Below are 22,730 nucleotides of genomic sequence, written 5' to 3'. Positions count from 1 at the left end.
AACTAATAATCTAGCAATCTATTACTAGTAATCTGCACTTGTGAGCCTTAATTCATACAGTTCATACCCACATGATTTGCTAGAGCACTTGCTGTGACACCTTTGTAAATACACAGCTGTGGAACCAGGAAAAACACCATGGAGAGATTTTCTCAAGATAATACAAAAGTCCAGCACATTCCAAGTTACAGGCACTGCCTTAACTGCGGGTTCAATATCTTTATTTGACTATTAGCAATAGTTTTCATAGATTGAAATAATGTTCTTGAAACCAACTATTGGTTTTTTTCATCCATTCACTTTCACCAGAACTGCAGCTCTGACTGTTATTGGTGTGTTAGTTGGCAGGGAACATTGCTTTTTCAGTGTTTTCTGGTGTAAGGTGGAGTAGCCTGTGCTAAAAAGTAATGCACCATATCGACCAATAATGATCCTCTAATTCTCACTGCAGATCTTTCTTATTAGCCAGTGGTTCTTAATACTGACTCATTTTGCTCCACTAAAATTTGTATTAGCGTGAATGGCTGGCCCACCCTTCCTCTCCATTTTATTTATCATGCCAGGATAAATTTTGTGTATAGTACCTTCATGTATTTAAGTATTTCACTTGTTTCAGAAAGCATTCCAGCTTCCAATCACTACATTTTAAATTATTTGAAAATTGGATTTCAAAACTTTCAATCCAGCACAGTAATCTAATCACTTTTCTAATTTGTCTTGCATTTGAATCAAGTGGATAAACCACTAATCATGAAAAGACTAACTGCAATAAAGCTCTAAAATACTTAAATTGAGATATATTGTGGAAAGCTGTCTTGATAGACCTCAACAACTTTATTACCACTGAAGCAATCTAATTCTCAAAAAGCTGAGGCTCATCAGAGCTGTGTGAAATTTAGTTAATACAAGCTGATTAATAGTTTTAAATTAATTCCTGCCTATTCAGACATCCAACCGTCAGTGACAGGACGAAATGGACTGCTTTACTACTTAGAACAAACAGAACTGCCTTACTGGGATTGTTAGTTATTCCTAACTATCAGTGGGGAGTATGGGACCTTTCTCTGGGTTTCACCTGGTCTTTGTGAATGTTTATTTCGTCATGCGTGATAAGAAGAGTATTTAAAACTTCTATCAGCTTTAATGGCGTAACTATCACAAACTTCAACAAGTGAATTTAAATTTCTGAAACAGAAAGCTATTCTAAAGGAGAGGAGCTAACATAACTAAGATGCTGAAGCCAACAAAAGACCCCAGAAAAATCTAAGTTTAAAAGGGTATGTCTATTTGGGTGTCTGACAACTACTCCTATAGCCTTTAAGGTTTCTGTATCCAAACAACATCTGAACATCTCTCTCTTTATACTCCTCCTTTCCTAGTTTACTTCCCATTTCTTTTCCCTACAGGTCTCTCAGAAGCATGGGAGAAGCAAAAAATTGTTGGGTGTTTTCTTTTTATTAGATATCAGATCAAGTGAGCAATCCCCCCTTTGCTCAGATACTAATGCCCTAAAGATATCACGACTTTGAAATAATAAAGTAAGTGTACAATAGTATGTAGCATTTGGGATTTTTCTGTTTTGTTGGGGGGAGGAATTACAATTTTATCTCTTTTAAAAGTCTGTGGGGTTTTTACTGTTATTAAGCTAATAATACAATTCTTATTACACACATATATATAAAATGACGGAATTACACAATAATAAAATTATTGTGAACTGCATCTGTGTAAACTGAAAAATACTTTCAGATATCTTAGTGGTTATTCTATGGTACTAAATACAATACAGAGCTTTAGGGGTATATGATAAGGTTTCAGAATGGTAAAAACCCAGTCACTTTTCCACCAAACTACAGACTGCCTCACAGAAGAATATCCTGCTCCCCCCACTGATTTGTGGTTATAAAATATTGTGTTATCACAAACTAATACAAAGTACCAACTATATGCAAAAGCAAATACATGCATTTTACACTTCCTTGTATTGCTTAGAATGACATCCTGATGCTATCATTTAGCTCATCATGACATTCCATCAATCAAAACCCAGTTTTAATTATACTCCGTTCTGCTTTTTCTCTCAGAGCAAACGCAGAGGACACGCCACGATCTATTTCAATTAAAATACACGCTTTATAGAACCAAAAATAGGTGGAGAATCACTTTTACATCAGCTATCAGCCTGTCAATTAATGTTCTGAACCCCTGCTATTGACCCAGTACTGTACAAGCTGTTATTATGCACTGTCCTACATATCATCTGTTCCCCGTGTCGGTCTGTTCCAGAAAGACAGACAGCTGCAACAGTATATCCCCCTTCAACCTGAGGACCATCTGACTTTAATTGTAGCACACAGCTTGATGTGGGTCTGGTTATGAGAAGCCAAAGTATCACACTGTAATAATCTGGAAAAGCAGAAACCTGCCAACACGAGGCTGCAAACAGGGGCTTGGGCTGTCTGGCTGGCTGACGGGCCGCAAGAAATATGATTAATGAGCAAGGTATAATGATATCAGGAACCCGATTAGCACCACAAAAAGGTCACAGATCAAAGTAGTATGCATTTCATGAGCTCCAATCATTGTATAAGATCTGTGGACTTAAAGAGGTAAACTGAAATACAAAGAAAAAAAATACCTATGTGTGATAGCTTACAAAACGAGCACTTAAAATACTATAATCACTGTTTTGTCTGAACCAGGAAGCAGTAAGGAAATATTCACTGAATGAATCATTCCATGCCACATTGTGGCAAGCTTTTTTTTGACAGTATTTGTGAGGAGCTGAGCTTTAAGCATTCTTCCTAAACACACCCATTCTACTTAAAAATAAAATGATGCTGATGGTATCCAATCCACTAAGTATTAACAAGAAAAAGCAATCTAATATTTGCATATAATTTTCTCAGTTTTATTCCACTGCAGAAACAGCAGATTACAGAGGGCATCACCCACACCAGCACCAACAGGGCCACCATCACCATGATAAGGTTAACTATGTCACACAGAAGCAGTTAATTCAATTCACTGGCCCCGAGGTTTAAATTTAACGTTGCCAGACTGACCAAAACTCGATAACAGAATTATAGCAACAGTATCAGGGACGTACAAAGTCACCAAAAGGGATGACATCTGAGACACTTTAATATACCATCACTTGGTAAATTATTACTTATTTTCATAATTAACTTCAGCCTTAGAAAAAAAAATTCTGTTCTTTCCAGTTGTGCAATACTTGAAAATTGCATGTTCCTGTAAAAGTTCTTTGTCTTGAAAAACTCTAATTTATGGCAACTTTTGCACTTTCTCTCAATACACCATTTGACAAGCGGTACTGCAAGACCTACTCTCACAGCAGACGTTATGAAGCAAAGCAGATTACTAGCAAAGTCTTTTTGATTAAAATACCTTCAAAACTCACAATCACTAATGAATTCACTCGGGGGAAAAAAGTATACGAGAAGGAAACATTACTTATATTTAGAGAATAAGTATGATATTTCAGTTTCATGTGAAATGCTGAGTGAAATTCAGGAAATAACAAAGCCATTTTAATCATTCAAATATACAGAAGTTAATATACTGCTGTTTTCATATTACTTTTTCTTGAAATTAAAGTTTTGGATATGGAACAAGCACGTCCCTCATTCTAGAGTGTTCTGAACAGCTTTTTTTCCCAAGATTTAACAAAATAAAGATGCGCTTGCTGTAGATGGTACAAAAAAAAAGAAAAAAAAATACATTTGGAATATGGAATGAGATCATTATTCTCTTAGAGAAGACTTTAAAGGCATTTTACATTTTGTGCCCAAGAGTTTAACAGCAATAATCAAAAAGCAGCTGCTTCCTGCTGATGAAGCACTTCATCCTGGGAATATAGCACAAGTGAGAGATATCAGAGAGAGCTGCAAGAAAGGCAGGCACTAGCAGGTAAAGGTTTGGGAAATGATGGAAAGATGAGGGAAGGGTAGGTCGGAGCGTATGGAGAGGTGAGGGTGAGAAAAACCTGGTACCAAGGCTAGAAATGAGGAAAAGAAAACGAAGAGCTAAACTCTTAGAAGAGGAGATGGAGAATAACTTCACAGTGGGGAAAGCCAGATCTGTAATTAATAGAATGAGAACTATATTTTATGCAAAAGCTAAAATACCACAGTTGTGAGAGATCAAGGTCACAGGCAGCCTTTGACAAGTCTGCTTAAGAACACAGCTTTTCATTTCTCAGGTTATCCTGAATCACTAACACATGCCAAGCTCAAGAAGGTGTCAGGCTACCTCCCTAACCTATTACCTATCAGCACAACTGTAAGATCAAAAGTTGCGTTTGAATAGGGTTTGCCAAGTAGTCCTGCTAAATGTTAGTGTTTTTCATACCTCCTTTAAATAAAATTTGCACGTACTTCTATATGAAGCCAAACACTAAATTCACCTAACGTGATTTGTGATTATTATGGTGCACCCTACGACTGCCTGCAGAAATCTAGGCCAAATGACTTTTCTGAAGACCACGGTATCATGTCACCAGTAGAAGCGCAGTGTAAAGCATTCTGATAACTTATAAATCACAGGTTTCTTCTCATGTGACGGTTCTGAAATTTTATGAATATGAGGCCTGATGTTCTGCCAACAACAGAACTTTTTCAATTCCCATTTTCTAACTAAGGAATATCAGGACATTATGAAGTGTTAAGACTGGTATCTGAAAAGTTTTTGAGAATTTCCATGCCTTAATTCAGTATTTCGCAGTTAGCTGACTGCCACATGAAAACGGCAGCCTCATTTTTCAAGATTCATTAAAAAAAAAAAAAATCTTAATCCTTTTATTTTAGAGCACCACTGATGCAGAATCCTTTCGTTTTGAGAAAAGCCTAATGTAATAGCTTTGAGAATGTGCTGAAACACCAGCCATGATGCTGTAACAGCTATTCTGTAATTCATTACACTGCCCGGGGGGCACAGTGAAGACAGGCAGTGCTAACAACAGGGTTTTCCAAAACAGGAAAGAGAAGAGTAATACAGGTTTGGGGAATGAAGCAGGCAAAGGAGAAATTAGTTTTATTTTCTTGTAAAAACCGCTCTGAAAAACATCAACACAATGGAAGAAATGGAAGAGGTGGCAGAAGATTTAAAATGCAACCTTCTTTCCCAAGGCATTCACTGATCTTTGGAGTTAAATGGATACTAAAATTAACCCCCCTTGAAATTACATTAAAGTGACAAATATTTCTAAAATTAAACAACCTCTTTCAAGTCTTCTGTAACGTGATGATTATTAGCTCTTTAGAACCACAGGAGCTGACATACAAATGGGACAAGATCTCCTGCGTCTATGGACCACACTCAAACTTTTCTGAGCTATTCTGAAGAATGAGTAATACTATATGCCTTTTTTCTTCCTAAACTTGTAAATCTAACATTTCTTCAGATTATTTCAGCCGTAGTCCTACATAAATTATAAACAGCCATATATTGCAAGCAAAGACCCAAACTATTTCAGAAGAATCTTGCAAGACAAATGTTACTTGACAGACAACAGAAGATAGCCATCTTACCAGTCTGTTTATGCGAACAAATTCTTCTGGGGTTTTGGCCCACGGTGGAAGTTCAACATCAGACACAACTGTTCCATCATCCATCACTCCCAGATTGTAATTGTTGCTGTTGACAAATATCTCTGGGAGGTAATAGAATTCAGGAATCAATTCCTGTAGATAAATGAAAAACAATGCCATGTTATAAATTATGTCAGAGGATGCACTTTGTCATATTAAAAAAATAATTATTAGAATGGCATTAGGCAAAGAGAATACACAAAATCTTCCCACAGACATCGCCCTCCCCCCCAAAAGAGAGAAATTCCCTTTCATATTTTCTAAAATTTAAACCTTTAGATATGATAAGTCATTATCGTACTTTTAACATGACAAAGAACTAAGACACAACAGGCTATAAAACAAAAAAAAAAATCAGAACATTGGCTTTGATTGGATATTATGCACAGAGAAACATATAAAACTAAAGGAATGAACATCACATCGTACAAATAATATTTAGTGGAAAGCAACAGACAACCAAGGATGTTAAGAAGATGGGGAAAACGGCTTTTTTCATGTTTTAATACAATCCACATTTTAAGGTGCTAATGCACAAATGGCAATCCATAGTTTGGGTGAAAGTGGTGCCATACATATTAATTACACAGGTGTAAAACGCGGTTATATTCTTATTCTCTCTAACATAAAGGGTCTTAACGTTTAGGCTGTTATCTAAGATTGTTCAATGTCCAGAAATAATTTTTTTTTTAAATTCTAAAATGCCTGGAGTTCTACCATACGTTCAGAAAAAAACTCACACAGTCAAAGCTGAATCAAGTCAATATTTTTCTTTCATGGAAAGGTCATTAACTCAATTATGGGTCCAGTCTGTAATTACAGGGAATAATCATGCATAATTTCACACAGACACATATACTCAAAAGAGAAAAAAAAAAAAAAAAAAAAGGAAGGAATTTTGCATGGTTACAAGGTCTGTGTATACACTAAATTCCTTGTCAGGATCATCACCATTTTTTAAAAGTGTGCTGAACAAGTTTCTGCAGCCCCAGCTTGCTACGCAAAACATGGCCAAGGACAAAATGTAAGCACATACAGCAGAGGAATTGTAATTTCCATGTCTCATGAGAGAAAAACAAAGTAATACTAGTGGCTATTTAGAAAATTTTGAAGCAGAAAATGGTACATTCTAGTGTGGAATTGAACTCAATGTGCTAAGAAGCAAAATTAAGCTCAAAAACATAAGGATTTTCTCCTGGATAAGTGGATTGTTTCCCTGTTTTGCAAACAGACATGCAACTTCATAAGCTGTCGTTTATTTTGTAAAAATATGCACTAGGATATACATAAACATATTACAAGTTAATGTGATTAGAACCTTATTTGCACACTTTTATAAATGTCTGCAAAGTCCTGGCATAACACTTAATAGAAAAAGCCTATTAAGACATAACATATATATTTCTGCCCTGAATATATTTTAAAGGTGCTTTTTTTGTGTGTGTGGAACTTGATGTTGAGACTTAAATACACCCAATAAACCTGGCAATTTGATGGATTTAGAAAAATTGAGCCACTAAATTAGAGAATTTACTTCCTTTGTAAAGAAAGGATCAATACGTGTAATTGCTTCAGGAAGCGTATTTCATAGCAAATGACTGGTGTAAAATTGGTCTTCCATACAGCAATGCAAACTGCATGCCACTTAAGAAGTAGAAAAAAAAAATAAAAAATCAGACTGCCCCATTGGCTTTGTCTACAGTGGGTATAGAACGGAGCTATGTCAGAAGCTCAGTAGATCAGATCTGAAACCCAGTCTTGACATGGGTCAATGGATCAGTGGTCTCCCAGATAGCCCCTCAGGGCCAGCTATGGCATGAGCAGCTTTCCAAATGGCTGAGTGCAATAGGGAGGTCATCAGATTGTGGACAAGGTCAATCCGAAGTAGCCAGGGCAAAGACAGGAAAGATCAAGCAGGAATTAAGCTATTATCACCTCCATCCTTGTGTGAAACACTGCTTGGCTTTGAATTGTACATCTTTTTGTTTACAGTCACCTTAATTAACTAGGCAGGGTAAAAACATGCTTCTGTACCAAGTGCTTGACAAGTACTTGGTAAAAAGAGATTTGAAACTATTTAATTGGATAAGTGAAAGAACAAGAATTTAGCAAGGATAAACGTTTGTAAAAAAGAAAGTACTCTAACACTGAAGTTTCCGTGGTTTTTATCATCACAGACAAATACTAACAAAGAAAAAGCTGAGACACTGGACTATTAATTCGATAGAAGCACGCACCGCAAATATGAAACCATACCATGATTCTGAATACTTAAAACATAACCTCATTACATATGTTACTGATGTTTTGGGGTGGGTTTTTTTCATATATATCTGTACAGCTATTCATTAGTTTCTTTCAAGATCAGAAAACATTTGGCTTTCTAGAACACACATTGTTTTCATTAGATTACACAGAAACAATATGCTGCCTGGAAACTTAAAAATTATCAGTAACTTCTGTTAGTTTGACTATTAGGAACTTTTCATAAAACGCTATTTCATTATTCCAGAAATGAGCTTTCAGAAAGTTTTTCACTGTCACCACAACGGCATATTTTTACAAAAGGAGCTTCTTTATAACCTGGCGTGCTTGCATTTCCACCTGGGAAAAGGGAGTGCAAACAGATACACGGGGCCATTCTAACTGAGTAGTATTTAGCACCAATTTTAAAGGGCTTTATACAGGAGAAAAGGAAAACATTAGCCAGAGGCCAACAGTTTTTTCCTAAAACCAGCAAATAAACCTGATAATAAAATATTTAATTTTTATCCAATTTACAAATATTCTTCATGTATTTGGTATCTGCAGTCCTTAATAATCCTTATCAACTCTATTTGTGGGGGCTCCCGTTTCCTTAAAATACTCACATCACATGCACAGATTGACACTAAGACAGTAGATCCTGACTCATGCGTGTAACTCCATTAATAACGGAACTTTTTGGACACATGAGAACATTAAAAAGATTAATTAATGCACTTTTTGCTTGTTTTTGGAGAGGGGGAGGAAGAAGTTACTTGTGGTTTCACATAAATACCACATGGAGATACAGGACCAGCCACAAGGGGCCAGACTGAAGGACCATCTCACCCGGACAGTGACAAGGACTGGAAGATTAGCACAGGGCAAATACAGACTTTCCACAAATATTCTGTCAGCTTCTTACAGTTAAATGGTTTTGAACTCATCTGGGCTTCTGATTTTTCAAATCATTAATCATGGGTTCCACACTGTAGTTTCATCTACAAAGGTTTTTCCTTTGGCTGTTCTAAAACTGCTTCCTAAGAGCTCCAGTGGATGCTTCTAGTTGTAAATATAAATTCCAGTAAATATTAATTCCTTATTCACTCTTCTGTAAGCCCTTCTGGATACTACAGATTTTTATCATCACATTCTTCCTCAGTGGTCTCTTTTTGCAAGCTAAATGAGTTAGATTCATTCCCTCTGGAGGTCTTTCCTTCTGCTTAACCATTTCGGTTGCCATCCTTCTTCTTCTAATTTGACTGAATCCCTACTGAAATTTTACACACTCAGCACATGGACAGAAACAGTAAAATTGGCCCACATTTCTTTTCTTTATATGATTTCACAGGAAAACAAAAACATCCGTATGATTTGTTGAAGCTCGTGTTTTAGCACAATCGTGTCAAAAATTAGTTTCAGGAATTCCTCTGTTGGAATTCAACAGTTCTATAGGGTAGAAACAGACATCCTTATGATGAGCAAAACTTCACTCCTTCTGCCGTATTTTTGATTTCATTACAACTGATGAAGGTGCTCTCAGTGAATGTCAACATGAATCCAAACATAAAGTATTTATAGTGGCATACATTGTTTAAAAAGATTTAAAGATAAAATTTGCTATATCAGAATTCTCATTAACATGTTTATAAAATTCTGTATATAATTAAAATGAAATTTTACTCTAACAAAAATTGCCACATGGAAAACAATGATTCCTAAGGAAACTTCACTACAAATACTTTTTTTTACAAACAAGTAATATCAGCAGAATGTAACTTTAACACTGGTATTTAATTTTGATGTTTGCTACTACATATAAAAAAATCTATACATGATACTTTGTTTCTTCAATGCAATGAAATGTTATATTTTTCTTTTCTTTTGTTTAGAAAATAATAGACAGATGCATTTTGAAGCAGTTATATGATCTGCAAAGATGTCTAGAAACAGTGACACAGATTTCCTAACCATATTAAAATATTTATAAGATACCAGATTTTCAAACTAAATTATTTGACAATCACATTAAGCAATATTAAGCCTATATATAACCTGTCAAACAGAGTAATAAAAATGCATATTAGAAGTCTAGGTTTTTATTCATATTGCCACACTTTATTTCCTCTGTTAGCGGACTTAAACGGCATTCGAAAAATATATATTAATATATTAAATTAATTCAAATTTCATTTTTTCATCACAGTTCAACATAATCATTTTCACGACTGTGGGAAAGTATAATCTCTAAGTACTCATGAGTTTCCCTCCATCTGCTGTATGTGTGTTATTTCTCGCAGAACTGAGACGTTGACTCAAGACATTGCCTGAAATTCTCCTAACTTGTAAGAAAAAAACTTCAGCAGGTTTCCATTAAAATTCTAAATTGAATTAATGAATAAATTAATTTTGTCAATGTCTATCATCCTGTTAGAGTTCTAAGAGATTATATTTCCTTCTTTAAGAAAAATATTAAAATCTTCAGTAATTTGTAACTAAGCAAATAAAATTACAAAAAATACAGATGTTTATTTAGTAGATTAATGAAATTTATGATAATCAATTAGTACATTTTATTAAGTCAATACTTTATTGCATAAAAAATTGCATCTTTAGGGCACTTTGAATCCTGTTAGTCACTACAGGGATAATATATACACAAAATTATTTCACTTTTTACTGAGGATATATGTAAAAGTATGCTATGGTATTTACTGACCATATTTATACACTATGCATTACATAGCTCAGGTTAATTTCATAGAGAAAGAGGAAAAAAGTTGTATATATAACTACATTCCTTTCCTCAGTTTGGGTTTGTTTTTTTTTTTAATTATCTGTGGGTGAAAAGGACTATATTGAATCATAAAAAGGCCTAGATGAAACCTTGTAAGGTCACCTTGTCCACCTTGCCATTCACACACAATTATAATCAGGTATTCTTGAAAGACGTTTCTCTGCCTTTTTCTTTTAAAATTGTCAATGATGGGGATGCTACGAATTTCCAGTGTCCATCTGTTCACGCCCGCTAGAAGAACTTCCTAATATCTAGTCTGCTTTTAAGCAGCAGTTGCTCCTTCAGACACACACCAAAGTGTAGGAGGGGCTTTCACCTCAGGCCAGTGAGATCCATTCCCACCAGCACTTTCTGACCACTATTTCCCTCCCGCTCTAAGGATGGACAACACACAGGCCAGCACGGAGGTTGGCACAGAGACACACTGGAACAGGAAGCATATAGCAGAATTCATCTAAATAGAAGCAAGAAATTTACAGTGAGAATTATTGTTCAGTGGAACAACCTCCCCAGGGACGTGGTAGAGTCCCCATCACTGGAGGTTGGACAAGATGGGATTGGCCAAGGTACTAGGTAATCTAATCTAGGTTCCTTTTCCCATGAAAAGGTGGACCAGATGATCTTTCAAGGTCTCTTCAGCCTGGGCTGTTCTGTGATTTCATGAAATGAAGTGCACTGTGCCTGCCAGCCAAAATCCCCAGCAGGGTATAAACACTAAAACTGCCACTGCCAAAACACTGTACGTTTCTGCCCTTGTTCCTCTTTCTTCCAAAGTAAACAACCTAAAACCTTCAACTTTATATCACTGGTCTCTTTTTCTAGACCTCTGGTCATTCTCCTTTGGAGTTTAGCAAACTTGTCCATAATTTACTTGAAGTTTATTATTTCAACAGCTAAACAGCTAAAACAGCTGTTTGGAGCAGATATTAAAAGTATTTGTTTCATTTTAAAAACAATTATGGCTGAGTATAAAAGAAGGAGACCACAGATATTAGATGGAACTTTCTGATCCATACACCCAGACGTCTATATTTTTAACTACTGCCAATCCCGCCGATAGACGGATCTGACCGAATTTAAAATTATTATTTTTTTTAACTCAGAAAAGTATTTTGCTGTTATGGATCTTGGCACGATTTTACAGAAGTGCAAATCTTTCACGAAAACCAAAGATCTGCATCCTAAAGTTGTTAAAAGTTTTGCTACACCAGGCATACAGTTTATGATTAAAAATCTGAATTACTGTGTACCTGCTTCTGAATTTTGCTAGTCATTGCTCTTGGACATCTTTGACCTTGCTACTAATAGGACATGAGGTTTCTCCTATACAAAGGTAATGTTGCCAGTTTGGCAGCAACTTTATTCCTTGTAACTCTTGAAAGTCCCGTCTATTAGATGGAGAAGTATAAAACAATGCAAAGCATATGTAGAAAAGCTTATCAGGTTACAGGGTGTTTTAGGCATGCTTATGTTAGGCAGCCTGTTTCAATAAGCATGAGTTGCCATTTTGCAGAGCCTCAACTTTTTTTGAAATACATATTTTAAAGAAAGTCATGAAACTTGTCATCCTCCACTTTCTGAATGTTCCAGTAGCTTGGAATTCTAGAGTTTCTTGCCTCTAGTACCAAAGTTTAAACATAATTGCTTGAGATGCCTTTACAGCAGTCGTATTCAAATCTGCAAGTCGTGTGTGCTCCTTGACCCATCTACAGCAACCTCCATTTTCTCCAAAAACAAAGTTTCTTGGTCAATTTACAGCAGATTATAAAGATAACTAAGCTCCTACATGTTTAAAAAAAGAACAAGCAGGTGAGTAGGGACATTATACGTGTGTTTCTTGCGGGGCCTAGTAAGTGCAGCATAAGTTCACGTTTTAGTTGTCTCTACAAAAGCTCCACAGAGAGGGCACCATAACAAATGCCCCATCACTGAGAAATTCTTAATTTGAGGCTTACAGCTTTGTTGAGAAATGAGTCAATCAATTGCAAGAAGCAAATCCATAGGAGACAAAGCATCATCTGTTCTAATACTTGCAGAGGAAATTTTTTCCCTTTACAGAATGTTACTACCATTAATAACCTTTTCCAAACATACAAAACCTGGAACAGCGTAATGGGAGCTAACTAATGTTTTCTGAAAGTTTATGGTCTTCTAGCATCTCCTTTTGAACAAAACTAATCAAATGCACCAAAAAAAAATCCCAACCCATAAGCACATCAATAAGGAACATGCACAAAGCAGTAGAGGGAAAGGCATGAAGAACAGTACATAGCTCTATGCTAGTGACCTCAACTTGGTTAAAGATTAATCACCTGGAGCCCATCTAATTTTCATTTCAAAATGTAACTTCAACAGTGGATGGTAAAAGAAAAAGAGGTAAGATGTTGCTTCACTTTTGACAAAGACCTCTGAGACTCTCAGTCTTCCACGACATTCTTATAAGCAAAGTAGAGAAATGGAGATGAGATTAGGTTACAATAATGGGGGAGTAGCCAAGCTGGAAATCTATATTCCAAAAGGAGTTATCAATAGCTCACTGACAAACTGGGAGGACATGGTAATGGGTCTGCCTTGCTCCTAATACCAGTCAATAATCTCATTAATGACCTGGCATAGAAGGCGCAGTAATAAAATTCCAGATGACACTAAGAAGGCAACATAGCTGTTTGGAGGACAGCATGAGAATTCCAAGTGATCCTGAAAACCGTACATATGGTATTAAAAAAGAACAATCAGTGAAGTACTACACTTGGAAAAGAGAAAATACATGCAAAGAGCAACATGCGTAGCAATTATTCTGTTGTAAATATGATAAATAAATTTATTGCAACAGGTTAGCTACCGAATCAGAAATAACAACTGCTCCTGAACACTATGTGCAATTCTGCTCATTCATCAAAGAAAAACAGCAACACAAAAGTACAGAGACTTCTGTATTCCAAACCTTAGTCCGAGCCCCAAACTAAACTATTTTTCTGTCAAACACTGCCATGTTTGCATTTTACACAGTACTATGAAAACTAACCACGTTGTTACACAGTACTAACAAAACCAACATTACTGTTCACACTAGTCATGTAAATTAGGAAGTAGCTAAAGGAGTTAATGACCATGCCAGTTCATTACTTTAAAGGTACTAAGTGCTACTCTCACAGAAATGAAATACATTTAATATTCTTCAGTGCAGAAGATTTAACTTAAAAACATGTGGTTAATCATTTAAAGGCAACGATGTTAAGCTAATTAGTAAATAACAATTCCAGAGTGGTAGTCAAACACCAGCAAACTTCCAAAGGATTTTTAATTTTAATTGCTTAAATAAACGGATAGCGGAGAACTAAGAAATTAAATTTTATGCAACATATTACCTCTTGAAATCAAAATTTGAAAAGTTCAACCAAAAGCTCAACCAGTGCAGCATTAAGTTTCCTGCTTTGATCATTGATCCAAGGCTTTCACAGGATACTGATGAAGATTGGTTAGGACCACACATATGCTTTAGCTTTCTCTGTTGAAGTGATACCAGCCAACAAGAGCTGCTTCCAAAGCTAGTTCATGTTAGTCCTCCTTACAATATATGATGACTCCAACTATGATTAACAATAACCTTAGGACAGCAAACATCAATAACTACATACATTCTCTTCACATGAGAAGCAGGAAGAAATAATTTCCTGTAATCAGCTCAATGGTTCTAAAAATTCAGGTTTTTTTCAGCTGGAATAGGAAGAAAGCCCTCTTCTTCCTTTGTGCCCCCTTCCATCAAGATACAATACCATTCATTTTGGCCTCCCACTTTCAAGGTCTTAAATGTGACTTCCCAAATCCTTTGCATTTCTATAAATCAATGCATTAAACTGCTAGGTTTTCATCAGTTGTAGACGTATCAACAGGAATCCAGAGAACTTATGGTCAAAAAACCCCAATATTTTTTAATCAGCCACAATAGCCAACTACGTTTATATTCTCAAGCCCATCAAAAATGCAAAGTAAAACTTAAAACCCTTTCACTTGTTAAGAAATAAATGTTTTTTACTCTATGTTTGCCATGGATTGAATGGCATGGACAGCCAGATACTACAGCAAAATCATTTCCAAGTCCATCTATACCCGTATTTTCAAGAGATGTCTCCCTCAAGTCATTCATTCAATCTATCTCAAGTCCTTAACTAACTAGTGACTTCTCTGAAATCACTTTTGTGCCCCACATCTCACTTTTGAAGATATCTTTCAAAGGTAAAATAATTTTCTTGAACGTAAGGCTACTCCCAGAGTGAATCTACTGCTGAACACAAAGAAGCTCTTTTGCACTTAAGTGGCAGCCTCCCCATCACACCTAGAATTGCATTCCTCTTTGAAGGAGTCAGCTGCTTCAGTACATAAGAAAAATTCAAAGCTGAAATAAAAAAATGGATTCGTATGTCAAATGAAGTTTCAACGTAGCCAATTACTTTTGTCAGAATACTCATCCACAGCAGAACAAACAACATCTGTAAATTTAGTTTAATTATTTTAATTAATTTTAAAATTTAATTTAATTTTATATTTAATTATTATTTTTTGCACAGCAGATTGCTCCTTGTGTCACATTTGTACATAACTGTACGAGAATCTGCATGAAAATTTGCAGTTCTCACTTTTCCCTAATAAACTTCATCTAACACTTTTCTCAAATCATTTTTCCTTTCTGCAAGAAGTGCTTCCAATTCCACTACACTTCCAGTACATTCCAATCCAATATCAAGGGAAATTGAGGCCTAATCTGTTATTATCAAGAAGAATTCCACTCAATACATCTTTCAATTTTAATAATGAACCACTGCTAACTATTCTCCAAATACAGCGGATTCTTTTAGACCAAGTTTTCCTATCTCGCTCATGAGACAACGTCAAAACTAAGATCATCATCTGCTTCTTCTCTCGTTATAAGGTCTGTTACCTTTTCTCACCAGAAACTGTAATTGCTTTGACATAATCTCTTCTTGATAAATATGTGTTTCATTTGCTTGTCTCCTTGTTATCTTCCTAGTACTTAAACAGTCTGATTATCTGTGTAAGTATTTTTCTGTGAACTGTAGTAAAATGCCCCTCATAATATCTTGGTTCTCTTTTCCTTCCTTTTTAAAATCTAAATCCTTCATTTGTCCACCGCTGCTACCTTTCTCCTTCTCCATTTCTCAAAACAAAATAAGCACTCTGAAATTTTGCCTGCCAGTCTTGCAGGTACAAGAGAATTGATCTTATAACGACCAGTCAATTTGAAAAAAATCTTATGTGTTTGTACTTTCTAAACTGTTATTTCCCAATTTGATACAGACATTGTATATTTTTATAAGTGGTATTAATTCCACTAGCCACTGACTGCCATCGATTGTTTTGGTGGGGACTCACAGATGCAAGAATGACTTTACTTTTTCGGCACTATTAGCTGACAATTTTCTCATTCCACTAATCTGCAGATCAACCCTTTCCTAAATTGTCTCCTCACTATGAATACAGTTACAGAATGATTTCATGTAACTTATGTCTCTTGCTAGTTGCATGACACTCTTGAGTTAACCTCTGATTTTCTTCACACTATACTTTTCCATCCTTCCTCCCATTAAAAAAAGCCAATTCTGATATTACTCATTCTTCTTGGCTTTGAGGTCAACAAAGCTTTCCCACCACTGCCAGCATCCTTGTCTCCTTTGTTCTCCTCCCCAGCTCAAAATATTCCTCAGATCCCATACTCCATTTCTTTACCTCATTCCTTCCTTCGGTGTCTACCTACCTAAACCTCTGCCCTCAGAATTTCTATGTGATCCTGCCTTAGCTTCTCGACCCATTTAATTCTAGGTCTCTTTTTATACGATGACTAATTACCAGATTAATTTATCTTCTATTCCCACTTACTTCTTGTTCCCTCACCAATTCCCAGATCCAGTGCCACTGTTAGGACAGGTTCAATATCATGTTCAATTCTGTGTTTGATCTTACTGTCCTCAGACACTGACTTTCTGTAGCCCTTTGTTTCTCTACCCAGTACATAGTCTTTCCAGGGAATGCTTCCAGATGTCCCTCTCAGCTCTTTATTCCCTATCTACTTATTCTTCATCATAAGACTAGTTTTTGTCCCTTCTGCACCTAAATTAGCACAGCCTCTTCCTCCTCTTTGTCATAGTCAAACAAGGAAATAGGCCACTGCGGAAATTGCCCAAAACTGAGGTTGGATGCCTAGAGCCAAAATTACATAAAGTAATTTGAATATTAACTGCAAATTTCTTATCCGAGTGGGGCAGAAGCATCAACAGAGTATTTATGAAACCTAGTCATTAAAAATCTGTACCAGTTTCTGGCTTTTCAAAGGCTTAAAACTTGTGCAGATGAACAAAAAGTGAAACACATTATATGTAGCACAAAGACCAATTTTGCCTTATTTCAGTCTAAGGGCTAAAAATGTTTGCTAAAGTTTTACAAAATAATTCACTGAAATATTCTAACAGAAGTAAAACCATGTGTCATCTCCCTTGCACCTTTTCCAAAATGGTAGGATAGCTCCCAGTCTTCTTCCCTCCTTTCTTCATAACCTGTGGTCCTATGATCGCAATGACAATAAAGGCAGATGCAGTGTAAAATACGTTAACATCTTTTAGCAAAGTTTTTACCTTGATGTCAGAAGTGTCACGCTGACTATTGCGCCATGCTCTTGAAACAGATGAAAAAGTTCTATCCGCATGATCAAACTTCCCACCTTGTAGATTTAAGAAAAGTGTTGTAAAGGGTTCCTAAATAAATATAAAAAGATTTATTAAAAAAAGCGATGCATTTCTTTAGGAATTTCAGGGGAAAAAAAAGGATTTATTATTCTTTTGAGGTTTGGTTATTAATGATGCTATTCTTTGAGCAGACACATGATTAATTGCAAAGGGCTAATTCTATTATCCAAGAATGAGAAATATAAACTGATGCTTATTTGTTCAATAAATGCTTTTTATTCCTACTCCATGCATATATATTCAGATAAAGAAAAGCAAACAAAACCAAAAGAAAATATTTAGAGGCTGGAGGAGAAGCTACGGTCAGTTGTGACACAAATTGCCCTTGAAAACATGAAAAAGCTCAATATTTTTACCTTAGATATTTTTTAAACTAGCGTGTCACAAAAATAACACACGCATTTTATTTTGTTCAAGGTAATCTATTAATATAAAGGGTAGCATTCAATAGCGATGGCTTTATGATTGTTATTGTTTAATATGTAATTTATGATTTAGAAAAGAAAAATGTTCGAAAGATTTAAAAGCTTCCTCTTAGTTAAAGAACACTTAAGCACATATTAGTGGATAATTGCTTGAAATTAGCTAAGCGCTATAAATTACTTCAAGGATTTATGTATGCTTGTTCATTCTAACAAGCTTTAATTAATGATGTGCTGCTAATGCTTTCCCAAAGAAATTACTTTCTATGAGATAAATCGCCTTTCAGTTTTATAGAAAAATGCATTGTTTAACCAATATATTATCAATACGTAGCATCTCAAAAGTTACTTTCATATAAACTGCAGCAGATTTTTAAAAATTAATTATTTACATCATAGAATTTCATGATCATCAGAAGCCAACCCATTTACACTCATTAGGAGGTGAAAACTGAATACACTGAGTAAGAACCACAAATGTTCAGTACATGGTCCAGGCAGAAAATATGCACGGAAGGAAAGTTAACCATGTTTTAAGCAGTATAAGAATGTACACTAAAAAGCAATTTTTAAGGAGAAAAAGCTTTACTGGTTTGAAAAGGCTGTACCATAAAAATTAAAACCTTCTGCTCAAAGTTTGGACGACATTTAACCTAGGCTGCTGATTACAATTACTAGAAAATTTCAGTACTCTGCTATGCCATTGAGTTTTAGTTTATGCATTCCTAGCTATTGAAAGAAAAAGCATTTTTAAAAGATATACTTACAATTCTTAATAACCACGTGAGTGCAAAACTTGCCGTTGAATAATGTGTGCCATAGTGAAATTTGGGAACCTGATCATCTTCCCATGATTCATATCTCTCGGCAAAGAACGCTGCTCTCTTTGGGTTCAAAGCTCCAATAGGCTACAAGGTTTGTAAAAATAAAGACATTACGTAAATAAAGATAACATGATCTATTATCACATCATACTTTCTGGTACCCAGAATTATCGGCACGCCTGGAGAAGACTGGCTTTGGTGTCTTGCAAAAGCAGACGCTGGATTCTGTAAGCACCCGAACAGTTCTGCGTATTCCAAACCAGGATTCCCATGTGCACGCGCACAGGGCTGGTTGGAAAAAAGTCTCTTCTGCCTTCATACAGGCTTCATTTCTATTTACTACGGATGCAAGTCAATGACTGAAAAACGCTTCACAGTGGAATGTCTTGGAGAAAGAGTTGTTTACTTGCGTGCCTGTGGATATGAATGCATGTTGAATACGCTATTAAGCAAATGGTAGGCAACAATGAGAAACATCTTTGGATATTTTTGGGGGAAAAAAATAGTGACCGATAGGGTGGAAGGATTATTAACAGTGCACTTGAAATTTTGATACTACTGTTCTTGTTTTTATGCTTTCTATTTACCATCCCAAGATGAGTTTTACTCAATGGATAAAAAGACAAATAAAATAGCAGAATTTCTATATAAAAACATTGATATAAAAGAAACAAATAACATACGTATGCCTAAAGAAGCCTATCACACGCCCACCGATACTGTTATTCTTTGTTCTGTGCTTACCTAGGACATAAACACCCAGGGACTTATTTAAATGTAAGAAATATAATATTTCATTATCTATAGCTGTGTATTTCTTCAGCAGACTTTTACATAAAGGATTTTGAAAAATGAGCGTAGGTCACATAAATCACTGAGAAACACAAAAGTGAATTTAGCCATTCCATATGGAAAATGCTGTAAGAGGTCTAAAATATCTTTGTATATACATGCAAAACATATATATAGAAAATTGTATTGCACATGTTGAGCACACTATGTTATTAATGTAAATGACGCCCCTCTGTACAGACAATGGATGCATTCAAGTATAACTGAAGAACAAACATGGAAAAATATTTTCTTTCTGTTCTGCAAGAATAAACATACTTAAGAATACACTACAAGGTAAGGAAAAACTTTAAAAGTCCTTTAACAAAAGTATCAGTAACCAAGTCATTAATTCAAGCCCAGTTCAAGTGAAAAACTATGTCTGCTATTCCGATTATTAGTATTCAAATAACTGCTGCTTTGCAGCTCATGTGAAATTTGGCATATGAGCTTCAAAGTATTTTCTCTTGTAGATTATATCTGTGAATGACCTCAGATCTAATCTTACATTTTTCACTTAGAGAGGTTTTCACATTGCAGTAGGATTAAAAAAAAACATCTTAGGTTAATTACTGTTTTTGCAGTTCACTAATTTGAAATATAACCCTTTAAAAGAAGTGGTTCTTGTATAAAAGGATTTTTATCTGATTTAGCAAATTTATTCCAGGGAAGAATGAAACTGACTCCAAGTCATCTCTTTGTTGCAAGAACCATTTTGGAATCTCCATCTGTACTGATTTTCCCTAAAGACTCAGCTATGCTTGAGGGAAAAGAGAAGAAAGAAGGTCATTGGTAGACAATTATATAAATTAAAAATAGAAACAGTGTTGTGCTGTATGGTTCTGTGGCATTTTATGTATTCTCTTTATCTGTCCCTATTTTTATTACTCTCCAAATGAGTATAGCCCAAATCAATAGTTATAGAATTACATTCCTTGAATATAAAGCTAAACCCAATTAGAATTGATTTCATTCTCTTTTCAAAAAAAAAAAAAAAGGTATCATGCAGAGATCCATATAGCCAGAATCCCCAGTATTGATTTTGGCTGTTATTGTTACAGTTGGTTTCTGAAGCCTGCAACAGGACAACTATCAAGACATGTCACATTTATTTGCAAGCAAATAAAAAAAGTCCCCAAATGAAAGAAAGCTTAGGGAAAAAAAAAAAGGAACCGTGGAGCTGTGCACTGACAATGATACACTATCAGCTTACTCAGAGAAGTTACAGTGGGAATACACACATTGAATTATACATTACACGAATGCACTGATTTATTGTGGTAATAACATCCACCTCATTAAAAGATTCTGCTTTGCTGCAGTTGGAGGGCTACATATTGTTTACTGCTATAAATTAATGGCAGCGCACAGAAGACTGTAGAACCCTTCTAACAATAGATCTGTAATGACAGTGCTGTATATCACAGCTTCCCCAGCAGCTTCATAATAAAATGGAGACAATGTATTGGGCTAATACATTCTACCAGGCAGGCCCATATTTTTCTGACAACTGCTTCTAGGGATGAGGCGATTCTACTGTGTTACACTGCACTGTGAACAGTTAACTGAGCTTGAGCTACAGAATAAAGCACACACAGGGAATATTCAAATACTCTCTGACTTTGAGTTTAGTAAACAAATTAATGGAAATTTTGTAATTGTTTCGTATTTTAAAATTAACGGGGAAACATGATTACATACAGGATTCCCTCCCTTGTGGTTAAACACCAAGGGAAAAGGAGTAACTCCAAACTAAGCTCTGCTAGATGTAGATGTGAGACCACAAATTTAAGCTACTCAACATGTTTTCCCTATCGCTACAGACCACTAAGGAAGAACAAGCAGAAAAGCTTTCACATCCAGAAACTCCAGTATATATTTTCTTTGCAGTACCTTTTCAGTGAAGAAAATAGATATTAGTTCACCAATACTTATTTAGATGGGGGGCGGGGAGAGGGAAGAAAAGTAGAGATAGAAAAATTCTGATGAGCAAAAACACTGGATGAGATTACAGGAGTCAAGATGAAAAAAAAATCACTTACGGCTGCTAAGTTTTCAAACTGTATTGAAAAACGAATAATGCATATGGTTTTCAATTCAGAGTTCATTCAAAATAGAGTCCAAACTAGAGGAAGAACTGGGGTAAGGAAGTTTTTGTTTTCTCTTTTCCAAAGGCATGATCAGCTGGTTTTTGACCCCAAGTGGTTGTTATAACAACATGTGCTACAAATACGAAAGTTACAAGCTATTCTTAAAAAAAAACCCCCAAACTCATTTGATATTAGTATTTCAAGTGCTCTCAAATCTAGGAATACCTCAAAATGAATAAACATCACATTTTGACCAAGAACTGAATATCTCAGTCTTGGACCAAGCTTGTTTGCTTTCTTTGAGACACTACAAAGAAAAATGGTTTGTTGGAAAATAACAGAAAACATACTGACTCTTACTATCTACTGCTGTTAAATATGTCCAGACACTGCGGTGTACAGTTGTATTTGTTGGTTCTTAATCTTACTCTGTGCCAGACGTTGGAACAGTGGCCCAACTTGCCTCCATTGTCAGAAGAGGCCCTGTTGCACCCAACAGAAGAAAGCAGAATGCTCACCCCTCCCCTACGTAGGGCAGAATCTCTCCCAGATTCTGTTGCTCATGTTCAAGAACACATACATTCTGGAAAATTGTTAATGACCTAACATAAGCAGATCAAAGTCTTATAAAGAAAGAATTACAATATATTTATAATTACATATTTCAGAAGAAAAAGAGGTGCTTTTTATTCCTATCTGATGTATTTGCATTTTTTTAAATAGCGTTACTACAAATAAACAGACATACCCTGTTCTTACCCGCACTGCCTTTTGTTATTGGCTTTGACACAGGCTTCTGTTATTAAAACAAACATAGCCACTTTTACTGTCTCCTATCCATTGTAATACTGGAAAGAGTTTTTAACTCACTAATATTCAAAATCCATGAAAGACCACAGTACTATGGCAGTGAAGTGCATTTAGTAACCGCAAAAAATAAGTACTCAAGATACCATAGTTTCATCTTCACTGTAGTTGTTACTTCTTTGGTGAAGATGGCAATCAACAATTACTACCTTAAATCAGGAGATCTGTGCAAGTGCCTGTGAGTTCTGACAAGTAGGCAGTTCCAGAAAGGACATCCATGCTGACCAGTGCAAACAGCAAGATTTAGAAATTAATGAAAATATTATTCTTTGAAGTTTGTATTTCGGA

The 22,730-nt window shown here is 35.6% G+C and overlaps 1 protein-coding gene across 2 annotated transcripts in view; it reads right to left on the bottom strand.

The window, feature by feature from the left end:
- LRBA (LPS responsive beige-like anchor protein) overlaps positions 1–22,730 on the bottom strand; it is a 416,351-nt gene that overhangs the window by 94,114 nt on the left and 299,507 nt on the right. For both annotated transcript variants that reach the window (XM_074154664.1, XM_074154665.1), the window contains 3 exons: positions 18,598–18,738; positions 17,298–17,417; positions 5,550–5,702 (listed from right to left, as the gene is read on the bottom strand). In XM_074154664.1, the coding sequence (XP_074010765.1) occupies positions 5,550–5,702; positions 17,298–17,417; positions 18,598–18,738 (414 nt within the window). The remainder of the gene's footprint in view (positions 1–5,549; positions 5,703–17,297; positions 17,418–18,597; positions 18,739–22,730) is intronic.

The sequence above is a fragment of the Numenius arquata genome, chromosome 10 (genome assembly GCF_964106895.1).
Source record: "Numenius arquata chromosome 10, bNumArq3.hap1.1, whole genome shotgun sequence".
Classification (NCBI taxonomy): domain Eukaryota; kingdom Metazoa; phylum Chordata; class Aves; order Charadriiformes; family Scolopacidae; genus Numenius; species Numenius arquata.
The sequence above is the reverse complement of the archived record's forward strand: the minus strand, read 5'-3'. Positions and strand labels throughout refer to the sequence as shown.